The following is a 13023-nucleotide window of genomic DNA, read 5'->3' on the forward strand; positions in this document are numbered from 1 at the left end:
GTAGCACTTAGATACAAACAGAAGCTTCAGTCACAGGATTCATAATTTATGGCAGTGAAACCTAGCTTTCCTTGAAAGATGATTCAAAAATGTGATTGAGATCTGAAATTCAAAATCAGAATTGCACTTATTAGGTGGCAGTCATCAATCATGCTGGCAAAGTGGTATATTTGCTTACATTGTTCTATGATACCACCTTTGGTTTGAAAATATATAGTTGTTTCTGTTTGTGTACAATGAAAACAGAGTCATCATTTTAATGTAAAAGATCTGTAGGTACCAATGTTTGTAGTAATGAAATAAAGACATTTCAGAGGAAACAGATCTAAGTTAAGCTGATAAGAAATTAGAAATTCTTTTAGCTTCTACACATAGCTTACTTGTTTATGATCAATACATGCACACACAGTTTAGATACTTTAAAACAAAAGGACAGTATTCAATTAAAATTATTCATTATGCCATGACATGGACAGAGGAATCTGCTTTCTTTGTCTAGGGCAATACAAGTGGCTGAATGAGGGAGATCGTAAGCAAATACTTTTTGTGCAGAATTAAGGGAAACATTTTTAAGTCAATGACTTTGAGACTTAAAAAAAATGTTTAATATTTATTTTTGAGAAATTAATTCTAAATGTTACCAGCTTTCTTGCCCTGAAGAATAGTTCTTGTTGTCTTGAAGGAATACAATCAGTGGAGAAAGAGGCCAGAGCCTAAGGGATTTAAAGTAAATAAATAAATGAACCTCCCTCCACAAATCTACAAGTGGTGCTGTGCATCAGAGCACAAGTTGTTAAATAATGTGTGTGAGATTTCTTTTTTCTCTTCTCCTCTCCTGCAGCTTTTTGCTGGAGGCACTGAGTGGCAGAGCATTTGAACAGCATAATCTATGTTCTGCTGACCTGAGCTTGTCATTGCTAATTGTGTGGCTTTAATTGCAAAAAACACATTTACGTTATTGAAAAGGGTTTAACTTAAATCCTTCCTTTTCAGGACTAGTGTCAAAACGTTAAAAAAAAGCGAGGCAGCAATCGAAGGAGGGTAACATCAGCTCTCAGTACTGAATGAGCAGTGGGGTGGTGGGATTCAGATTACATGTTCTGGCTGTCTGTCAGAACCCAGCTCACCCTCTACAGCTGCTGAAGGCATGATAGGCAGGGAACTGTAGCTCCTTGATAAATACAGCTCTTTTTGTTGCACTGCTTGGGAAAAGTCTGATTTCTTTAGTGCGCTGGAGAAAGTCGCTCCTATTCTGTCTGCTTGCCACTGGGTTTGGCAGCTCAAATTTGCATGGTGTGTGAAAACAGCACAGCTGAAAAATGGGAGAGGGCGAGGTGGTTGTCCATGCTCCCCTCAGGTGTTGCTGTGCTAGCAGTAGAGCTGTCAGGTTACAGCTGCTGTGAGACTGTTGGCCCAAGCTGTGAGCTGTGCAGCACAGTCCCTGTGCTCACAGAGGCACTCTCAGAGCGGTCAGTAGCACGGGGAGCTGAGCTGCCATCCCCCTCCTTCAGGTGTAACTTTACAAATGGTGAAAAAGCACCCAGAGAGGGTCACCTCATCTTTGTCTGCCTGGCCGTGCTGCAAACTCGTGTTTATTGCCTACGGTTCAGCTCCAGGGCATGGTGCCCGGTCAGGTAAAGCATATGGCATTTGTTAGTCCCTCTCCACGTTTCCATAGCCAAATGAGAGGGCAGTGCTGATCTCTGGGTTAGCTTTCCCCACTCGATGTGTCATTGTTTTTGACTTGAAGCACAGTGTTCTCTTTGGGCTGCTGTTGCTGAGAAATACTTTGGTCTGATTAAGCCTGATAGAAGATTGCATGAGCATCCTCTATCCAGCTGGTCTGATAAGCAGTTTTCAATTCATTTTTTGCCAAAAGATATTGCATATGCAAGGAATTTATTTTCTTTTGTCTGTAAGATGATCTGTAGATTTTACTAACACAGTGGGGAAGTGCTGTTTGTCATTTAGAGAGAAGCAGAACTTGTGATGCTGCCAATTTCTTTAGGTTTTTAGTTACTTTCTACTTTCTTTATTTTCCTTCATGTGATCAGAAGACTGTAATTAGTTGTCACTCAGTTATTCCTGGAAGCACAATGAAGGCACTCAGAAGCAGAAAGCAACATAAACAATGAAACAGAAATCTGGCTGACTAGAAAGAAGGGAAATATTATTTAGGGAAAGAAGATATAAATTTAGATTACATTCCTCATGATTACACAGTCCCACTAATACAGGAAATATATCCCTTACTGGGGAATGAGGGTGTTTGTGCATTTGTTTTCTAAGTAGTTGTTAATGATTGTGTGCATTAGGATGAAATTTGGTTTTGGGAGAATTACATGGTTTCTCATGGGCCAGAGAAACCACTGGACTTCAAATGTCCAGGCAAGTAATTCACTCTGTTTTTGTTGACCCTGGTGGCAGCACAAGCCAGCCCTAGTAGCACACAGCAGGATTTTTATGCCAGAGTGTGGAGATGGCACTGAGATTAGACGGTTCTAATCTCACAAAGACAGCACCATGAAAAACTGTGAAAGCTGCACAAATTCTTTCATTTACTCAGAGGCAGGACACAGGCAGGCACTTGAAAATATTTCTTTGTGTTGGGTTGTTTGGCTTGGGTTTTGTGCATGTAGGGTTCTGTGCACTGAAATGCAGGAGTGGGGAAGGATCTAGATCTTAATGGTTGCACAGGTAAAGCAGTGCTGTTGTTCCTAAAGGAAACACACCCCAGGTGTTCCCACTGCTCATTCCAAATTTGGTGATCTGAACTGTCCACAGCAACAAAGAAAGATCTTAGCTGTCCTGATTGCCTTGCAGCCTTTGCTATATTTTCACCTGTGAACATAGTTTTTGCTGTTTCAGTTTTCTGTCTGTCAGGAATGTGAAGGTGTTTTCTTCTAGCAGTGTTTCTGTTGGTTGTTTTTCCTTTTTAGTAGCCTTAGCCAGGACAGGTGTCCTTACTAAGCTAAGCATTGGTCAATAAGCTAATGCCTAATACCTGGCAGCCTAAATCACTTTAATGATTCCCCCCACACTTAAATATGTAAAAGGAAAGCACCTCTGGGTAAATACCCCAGTGTTAGTGAGTCTTTTAGAACTACAGCCAAAATAAGAGGAGGATTAATTATTTTCACTGAAGTTTCTAAATTTCCTCTCTTTCAGTAAATTAAGATTAATCCAGATTCTGGAAGTTATCACCATTCAAGCCATTTTCTAAATGTACTCTTCTCATATAAAAATTCCTTATGATTTCAGATTGATGCTAGTGTAGCCATGGGCATTAATACTGCATGGGATGAATTTTGTCCTACCAAAATGTCAGCTGTTAAATGTAGATGATAATTGTCTCAGTAATTTCAAAACTGGGTAACTTGAAGGCAGCTTTTTTACTTGTATAACTTACAAAGGACATTACTGTGTTTCCACCTTTTAAAAGTAATTAAAGAAAAAAGTTTTGAACTGCATTCCTCTTTCAGTTCAGCATGCATTTTATTTCAATTTCTCTTGTTATTCTTTAGAAGAATAGTTACAAAAAAATCTTTATTCATGATTTTCCATCACACAAGCCTTGGGAAGTTTGTACTATGGGAAAAGATGTTTTGTTTGACCTCTACTGTTGAAATGCTTACTACTAAAAACCAAAACAAAAGAGCTTTCTAAATTCCATCTGTTACTACTTCATTCATTCTTGTGAAAGAAAAGGTGAAGTTTTAACCTTACCTGTTGCCATCAGGCAGCTGTGTGTTGTTTAAAGTTGTATTTGCCATTCAGACCTCAACATCTTAAAAAAAAAATCTCTTTTTTAATCTTATACTGATTGGAATTTATAGCAGAGAAACAACATCCTGGTTAAAGCAGTAGAAATTTATTTGCTTAAGTTTCATATTCTATTTGGATAAATATGGTATCAATAATTTAGTAAGATATTATTTAATTCAAATACTACTTTTCTCTTGTGTATGAACATTTTTCATTTGTTGTCTTTCCTTTTTCTTTCCCTCCTTTCCTCTCTCCTGTTCTTCAGAGCAAATATAAACTCCACTTGTCAGTTGAAGAGAATTTGCAAACTTGTCAAAATATGGTCACAAACCTTACACAGTTTTTATGATTCTGTGAATTTGAAAATTTTCTTTGGGGTTATATTTTGGGGAAAAAAACCTCTGTTGGTAATGAAATGAAAGCTTTTTTCAGGGTTGTATAATTTCCAGAGTAAAAGCATTCAAATATTTCACCATTCTTATTACAGGGGGCCACAAGTAATAATTGTGGTTACATTGAAAAAACAAAACAAAACTATAATAATAGTTTCATAAGTATTGATGTATCTTTTTTTATATTTGACTTGAAAAAAAATTTACTATATATTTTATGTAATTGCACAATCTGAGATTTGTGTTTGAGTTGGGTGTAATTAAGAAGGAAATCCTATGGATGATGAGTTAGAAATAGTCAATATTATTAGAGTTTCCTCCTAGGGGGAAAAATGTTACCAATCCTTTGAGATGAATTCATACATTATTACTATTACTATTACTATTACTATTACTATTACTATTACTATTACTATTACTATTACTATTATTACTATTATTATTTTGGTGTACTTTTCAAGTAATAAACAACTTTTTACCTGTTACTAAAAAAAGTTGATTGATACAGATTGGGCTGAGTTAGCAGAAGACTAGCCCCAGAAGTGTATCACTTCCCCAGCACCCTGGGATGGTAGAGGCAGTTGGGGCAGTGTGTTTTGGATAAGTGGGAGTGCAATGACCAGTGCTGATTGCTGTCAGGGGGACATCACTGACCTTTAGTCAGAGGTCAGAAGATGTAGGATGTACTGTGTTCAGATTCATTCATTAAAGGAGTGTGGCAAAAAAAGTTTAGTAATGATTTGTCAAGTACTATTAATTGCTGCTAATTATATTTGTTTTCCATAGCTCTTGTTTCAAAGTTAATTTGGAAAGAAGAAAACACTTGCACTAATTATTTTACATGGTAATGAACAATGCCAAGGAATTGCAGTTGTTGCTCATCCAATTCCTCTTGATTTGTTTTCTTGTTGGATGCTGGCTGCCAGATTGCCAACAAGTCAGAGAGAAAAAAAATCTGAGGAGGGAATGATACTAGCATGGACTAAGTTTAAACAACAAACAAAATTCCCAGAATCTTCATAAATAGTGAATGCAGACTTAATTCACTGCTCAGTGATTTTGCACAAGCATAAACAAGATGCATGCTTGCAAGTATTTTGCAGAAGGCTACAAGAGAGGATAATTCTCTTTCATATGGCACTATCTTGCATTGTAACTTTTCACTTGAAAGGCTCAACAGGGACTTAAGCTGCAGTATAGTGGAAATTGTGAGTGATGCTTACTGGTGTCTTCCCAAAGATGAGGAAGGAAATACCAATAAAATACAACTCTTGCTTCACTTTTAACCAAATCTAAGCTCATATTTGCTTAGGGCTGTCATTGTTTTTTTTCCACTTCTGCTTCAAGAGCCTTAAAAATGTTACGCATCAGAGCACCTGTGTTCTAAATATAATGGTCTTAAAAATGTAATTGAGGGATTTTCACTTTTGTAGGCAAATCAGCAGGGTTGATATTGATCTGTCTTTTTAGGGAGCCACAGTGCACCAGAAGGTGATACTGTAGAGGGCCCCGTAAACCCTCGGAGCCTTCTGTCTAATTTGGCAGAAAAACACAGAATGTCGGACAACAAAAGAACGATCCGATTCCGTAAGAAATCTTCATCCCTCCCACCTCCTTTTCACAAGATAAAAAAAAAAAAAGAGACTTAATTTTTTCAGCTGCACACAATGATTTGGTGCTCACTCTTGCATTGAAACAGTTGCTGTCAAAACAGGCAGGAAACAGTTTTCTTTTAATTGCTGAAATCATTCGGAAGTGCTTCATGCACGGCTTCTATACAGCAGATGCTGTGCATTAATTGGCCTGTGTAGGGCTGACCCAGGGTTCCTTGCAGCGGGCCCAATTTTAGGCAGAGGGTTTAAATAGCTTATTTCTTATTTTGTATAACCTGGCGTACATTATGAGCGCGCCTGCACGTGGGGTATTTCATGGTCTGCAGTTTCTAATGTCATGTGGGTTTCAAAACCTGTGCTTCTCTGGTAATGTACTAGCAGCAGGTAAGCTCTAAATACCATCCATCAGGAGCTAATTTTTTATCCAGATACTCCAATGACTGATGAACCTGTCTTTTGTATGAATGTTCAGCACAGGAGAAAGCCATATGCCCCTGGCACTGGTTCCTATGCATTCTTTACAGTTTGTAGGGAAGGGATTAAGGAAAAAACAAACCCTTACATTTACATGTCTTTCATTTATTTAGCAGTTAGCACTTTCTAAAATAGCTCTGTTTTTTTTTTCTTTTTTAAACAGTGAAAGGAGATTTAGGTCTTTTAAAGCAATCTGACTACCACTACTCATTTTCTTTATCAGGAATATTACTGCACACCCTTAATAGGGAACCTTGTTTTGCTACTCCCCGTCTGTTCAAAACAGACCTTAGCCCATTAGAAGGTCCTCCCTTGTGTGGGAAGACCACAGCTGTTACTGTAAATCTCATCCAGTAACTGTATCACCCCCATTTTGTGGCTCTGAAGGATGAAATTGAGAAATGGAATACTGTGCAGTCATCCTTTACATCTCCAATTTTAGGCCTTTGCACATCATTTTCATGCTTTTATTCCAAATCAAACAACATTAGTGAGCAACACCACTCTGTGCTAAATGCCTGGTGTCTAAGCAGCACCTACAATCTTTGTTTTTTGGAGGATTTAGGATTGGGAGGCAAGCTGGGGTTTTGTTGGTGGTTGGTTTTTTTAAATTTTATTATTTCAGTCGCTCTTTTCTCTCCTTTCTCCCCCACCAAATCTTTCCCAGTCCCCAGAGTTTGTCAGAAGCGGAAATCCAGATGGTAGTGAGGTGCCTAAGATGGAGGATGCTCTGTTATGCCTCCACAGAGGAAGTGGGAGCTCAGCACAGCTTACAAACACAACTTTAAAAAGGCTTCTGTTTCTTTAAATCCTTCTGAATAAAGTGGATCTAACTTCTTGTGAAGGATATTGGGGGCTTTAATCAGAAATAAGAAGTGGTTTAAATCATTAGCACAACAAAGCAAACTATAAGCTTGAAGATAAAAGTCTCAGGGGAAAGAGTCCTCTGAAAATAAATGGGACTTGATAGATTTCCATATCATTTATAACTTCCCTTAATTACACTTGGAAGACTTGCCAGTAAAACTGGAAAATTGGCAGCCTATATCCATTATAGTAATTTTGCCGACCATGGCAAGCAGCTGGCTTTACTGGATTTTATTTCCCATCACTCACAATTAATCATCAGCTGGAGATGTCTGAAACTCCTCAAAACGTAGCAATACTGTGTGACATTCAGGCCTCCTTAAAATGCTGAAATCTGCTGAGTAAATGGGCCGAGTTCCCCTTGCAGCGAACTCATTTTGGTGCGAGGCAGGCTGCCGGTTAATGAGTGCCACTCCGATAATCGGATGCGAATGTGAACCCTGACCTCGTGTCAAAGGAGAGGACGCAGCAAGCTGGATAAAAGATCCCTGATTCAGATCTGCAAACTTTACACCAATTAGACAGAGAGCGGGGAAATACATCAGCGCCCATTGGGTTTATCAGAAAGACTTGTGGGGCTTGTGACCATTTTGTAAGCCTAACATGGGAGACGTCCTGTCACAGCCATTAAGCCCGGGGGCGGTGACGCACAGAAGTCTGCGGAAAGCGCACCATGTTCACAGAGATCCCCTGGCAGCAGTGCCCTCGGCTGTGCGCCGCCTTTTCGTGCTTCCCAGCTTTTAAGAGCCCTGGCTCTGAGCGTGGATGGGCTTTGTGGTGTGCAGTGAGAGCAGCTCGGCCCTGCTGCTGCTCACATCCCGCTTCCACCCCGTGGGGTGAGTTGCTTGGGTGGGAAATGACCGGAGACAGTTCCCTGTCCTGTGTGTAACCTTTTGGCCAGCAGAGAGAGCAGCCACCGTGCAGTCCCTGAGTTACTCTAACAGCACCAAATGTTCCCAAATCCACATTACAATTGTTAGCAGCATCGAGACGTTGAGCACCTCCTCTTCAATGATCTTTTTCTTTCTCTTTCCTGTTTCTTTTTCCTTTTCACTCTGTGAAGAACAAAACTGAGCAGCTATTTTGAACTGCACCATGCAGAAATAAGCTGCTAAAATACAGGCTGCAGGTCTAGCAATCACTTATTTATTTTGATATACCAAGCAACATAAAGGTTGTTTTATCTGTAGTTTAACTCTGTGAAAAAGATACCTGAGATCAATTTAAGAAAAGGAGCCCTTTTACTTTACTTGGTTCAAATAAATGAGATTTTTTTGTTTGATTTTAGTTGCCTGTTTTGACAGATTTGGGTCATCACTGAGATGTCTCTAAATGGAAATGTAAAGATTGTGGTTTTCACTGGTTTACCATCCACTGAAAGAAATAAATTATACAATGAAAATACAGCATTAAAAATGGTCCAGATAAATCCTTAAATAAAGAGCAAGAACTTGTACACATCTCTGCGGTTTTCATTTGCAGGCTAAATAGCAGGCAAAAGGATATGTGCAATTATAGAATGAAAGAAATTGGACAATGCCCAAAAGACTGAAAAAGAGGAAAGAGAGATACAAGTGCCTAATTTTAGGATTTGTCGCTTTTCAACACAATGAGCAGAGCTGTAAAGGTTTAACATAAGAACAGTAATTAAACTTCTGTGCTTAAGTGACACTTTGCACCAAGATAATTTTCAACAAATTGCACATCATCAGAAGTACTGACAGGGCATTTTCACTCGTGGTACCTGCTGAAAGTGCCTTCTTCCTTTCAAATTAGTAAGACTAGATGTTAACTGGATACTTTGACTATAAATGTTGTGGGTTGATGGAGCTGTTTCCTTCCCAGACACTGCATCCTTTGTCATCAACCCAGTAGGCATTATATAAAACACAAAAATTTTATTTTTGAGGGGAAACTGAGAAGAAATTCAGATTAAGGGATATTTCCATCCCACAATCACTAACACTTCCTGCCATTTTAGCACCATACTTAGATCTACTGAGACAACTCTGTACTTTTCCCATAGATGTGTTTCCAGTGCTCTGTTTAGATAATTGCTGACTGGTTCATTTGCATAGCATCCTCCTTATGAAGCCATGTTACAGTTAAATGTAACTGCTGAAGGAGAGAGTTTCTTGTGACCTGTAATTAGGCTCCTGAATTCAGACCTGTCGTCCTTAGCATCTCAATCTTCACCAGCCTCTAGAGGCCTGTGTTTTTGGCTCTCTGATAGCAGAGCTTAACCAGAGGGTGGCAAAGTTGTTCCTGAAATGCATATTTTAATAATAGCATTATTTTTAAAAAATCCTCTTCTAGCAAACTTTCTTGCCTGTTTTATTTTCCTTCTCTTTGAATCCGAAGTAGATATTAATTGCTTCCTCATAACCTCAGAAATGTTTGGAAAGATCAGAGCAGATGGAAGAAAAGTAATGAAGTAGGGAAAAGGAGAGGAGTAGAAGAAAGGAAAGGAAAAGTAAGCTGCTGGTACAAGGCTATGGGCAGAGCAGCAGGTGTGGAAAGAAGGAGACAAAAGATGGGAAAGGGAATAGAGGGGAAATAACTGGGGACAAAGAACAAGTCTTTGATACTATTCACCAAACTGGACACCTGCTAATGACTTAACTGCTTGTCTGAAGCTCAGGATGGAATTTCTGCAGGGTAAGTGTTGGGTTTTGGTTGTTCTCTGTATCCAGTTAGTACACCATATTCCCATAGCAAATGCTTTCCATATTTACCCTCCAAAACCTCTCATACTGTTGTTGCCAATCTGTTGGAGAAAGGGTGTGAAAGCACCTTTTAATGTAACGGTTTTTGTTTTGTTTTGCTCAGAATCCATAGGCAGATATCAGTTCTTTTTAGTCAGTTAGTGAAAAAATAGCTTTTTGGAATGTTCTTCATGCAATGTGCATTTGATCTCTGACTTCACATCTGTCTGTTAGTATATTCCTCCAAAGTGGTACACACTTGTCCTTAAATATGTAGTATTCATTTTACTTATAATTAGAGAAATATATCTATGTGTATATGTGTGTGTATATAAACAAACATTTTGTTGGCACTGGCACATACAACAGTGCATAAACCAGATTTCTGCAGGTTTCAGATTACCCTGTTTAATGAAACTTGGACATCAGAGTGAAAGCATCCCAAACTTGCTGGGATAATGAGGGAATAGCAGACTCTATGTGCAAAAGAGCCCAATGAAAAGACTCACAGTGGGCACTTGGAGCCAGGCATCCCATAGGAGTGTACACATCCTAAATCCTGGCATGTAGGTCCTGGCACCCTGCCTCTCTGGGATGCATCATCTTTGTGGAATGACCAGGTGATCACTGGGTTACACTGGGTAAATTCCAAATCCCCTGTTTTTCCTCTTGTGTTTAAGCAGCCTCCACAAACCCTGTCAAGCCTTGAGTGTCGGTTTCCTCTGCGCAAGGTGGTCCAAGACATTGGAGGGAGGATCTGACTGGGAGGCACAGGGAGCCCAGCAGAGCAGCCCAGTGGGTTCCTGGTGACCTTGAGCCTGCACATGCCTGTTAGCAGGACACAAACAAACAGAAAGGGGAAACCTCAGTGTTTCCTTTAAGAGCTCTGAGCTGTGGTGAAAGCGATGTGTTTATCTCTGCAGTGCCTCTCCTGTGGATGAGAGCTGGTGGCTCCTCACTGATGTTCTCCTTTCTGCCAGTCCAAAGACATCAGCCACCAGCAGAGGCTGCCACGTGCAGAGGAGTGGCATTCTCCTCAGCATCAGCCCTGGTATTGCTGGACCATCCAGCCCAAACAAAGCAGAAGTTCCCCAGCCAAAAATGCACAAATTAAATTTTGCTCTGCATTTAATCGATGTTGAACTGTGGTGGTGTGAATGTGAACTGTGGAAGCTGGAGCTGAATGGATGGGATGAGAGAGGAGCCTTTCAGGTTTGCCTGGTTTTAAGCAGGTGGTTTCCATCCCCTTCTATTTTGGTGCCAGTTCTGTGATTGTCTTTTGTGTTGTGACTGTGTAACTGGCTGACTTGACTTGTGTCATGAAAGTCTTTACAGCATTTAATGAAATAATCCTTTTATTTTCCATAAGAATCATCACACTTAAAACATTTCAAACCCTCTATCCTCATTTTGTGCTGCTTGAATTTCATCAGGTTTCGGAAGGTCAAGAGATTTGTGTAATTGAAGCAATGAAAATGCAGAACAGTATGATTGCTGCTAAAACAGGCAAGGTAAGCCACCTTAGGTCACTTAAAACCATATGCAACTTGTCAAACAGGATAGAATTTTAAAAGGAAAAAAGGAGGATTCTGGTTGTTAAGGAATTAAGTCTGATTGTTGTAAGTCTTTCAAAGTGAGGTGTCTTTAATTTTGTAACATTTGCATCTGCTGTGAATGCTGTTAAGTAGTTCCGAGCCTTAGATAGCACAGCAGGAAATAGTTTTACTGGCTTTGGAAATTCATATAACTCTCTTTCTCCTGAATGATTTGTTTTCTCTGATGTTACAATACCAAGTTGAATTGAAAGGTGTTGCAGACCATTTCTCCAAATTTCATCTTTCCAGAGAGCAACTGAAGAAGAGAGATCTCTTTGCCAGTTAATTATTTAATGGCAAATAATTTGACAGTAAAAAAAACCCACCCAGAACAAGGCATAGAAAGTGCTTTTGCAGGAGGGAGAAAACGTCATTTTTTCATTATTGTGACTGTTAAATATCAAGCCTATATCTGCACATTTGTTAAGCTTTGCAAGGCTGTGCATTAGGCTATCCTGCTTCTGAGGGATCAGTGTTGCAGCCCTGGAGCTGGGACTTTGCTGCAGTGTAGGATGTGCCAAAACTAGCACTCTGGGCAGGGAACTGGTTAAGCTTTTGTGACAAGGGCATGCCCTAAACCCCAGTTGGTCTGAGAACTGTCAGACCTCAAGTTGGGACTTCAGAGCATCCCTGTTGCCAGATTATAATTCACAGCCTGTGAAACCATCACCAGACATGGGCCCCAGATCCATCCTTTCCAATGGGAGAGCATATGTGGATCTGGATTATATATCCTCCTCTATTTCCTAATTTTCCTAACCTGCCCTAGCCCATCTCTGCCTGGGGTCAAGCCCCTCTGCTGTCTGTGAGCACAAACCCAGGGCAGGAGCCTTCAGCCCGCATGGAGGCAGCAGGGGGAGCCTGACTCTGCGGGCGGGGACCGGGTTTGCCACTGGCAAGGTTCGCTGAGATCTCAGGATGGCTCCCAATGCCAAGGACTGTTTGTGTGTTTACAAGAAAGGCTTTTTTGGCACAGCTCTGAAATTGTCACCGAGTCTGTGTCCCAGGACTTGCCTCTTCCAGTGCATCCAGTGCAAAATTGGGTCTCAAGAGAAAAAAATACTGAGAGGAGAGTGTTCCTGTTCCTTTTGCTCTAACATTGCCACTTTATTATTTTATTTCATGCATTAATTTCTATATAATTTATTTTCTCACTTGATTAATATTTCCAAGCATTTAGTTTTTCATCTGCCATGCAGCAGATGAAGCACCCCTTATGCTGCTCTTTTCATCCACTGGTTTTAACTAGTATTTGTAATTAAAATGCCATTCCCTCTCCCACCCACCTCATTTATTTTTCACTTTAACCTTCCCTTTCCCACCAAGGTGTTCTGCAATCCATGGACCTGTCCCTTATCATCCTGCTTGTACTTCTCCTAATGATAAATATTTCCCACTCACTCAGTACAGATGCCACATAAACCCGTGTTTGGTTTATTAATCCTCCAAGGTAGGATGTGAAAGGTGCACAAGCCATTTGGGGGCCTCACGTGCACCTTGCAATGTCCCCTTGGTGTGCCCATTTTAATAGCAAGCACATTATTTGACCTTTAGGATGTTAAGAATTTGAATAAGCACAAAAGTTTTGGCCTGTGTAGAAATGAAGCTGCTA

At 40.1% G+C, this 13023-nt stretch overlaps 1 protein-coding gene across 1 annotated transcript in view; it reads left to right on the forward strand.

The window, feature by feature from the left end:
• Nucleotides 1-13023, forward strand: part of PCCA (propionyl-CoA carboxylase subunit alpha) — a 267652-nt gene that overhangs the window by 252725 nt on the left and 1904 nt on the right. The window contains exon 23 of the mRNA XM_056498008.1: nt 11250-11327. Within this exon, the coding sequence (XP_056353983.1) occupies nt 11250-11327 (78 nt within the window). The remainder of the gene's footprint in view (nt 1-11249; nt 11328-13023) is intronic.

Source organism: Oenanthe melanoleuca, chromosome 1, assembly GCF_029582105.1.
Source record: "Oenanthe melanoleuca isolate GR-GAL-2019-014 chromosome 1, OMel1.0, whole genome shotgun sequence".
Classification (NCBI taxonomy): domain Eukaryota; kingdom Metazoa; phylum Chordata; class Aves; order Passeriformes; family Muscicapidae; genus Oenanthe; species Oenanthe melanoleuca.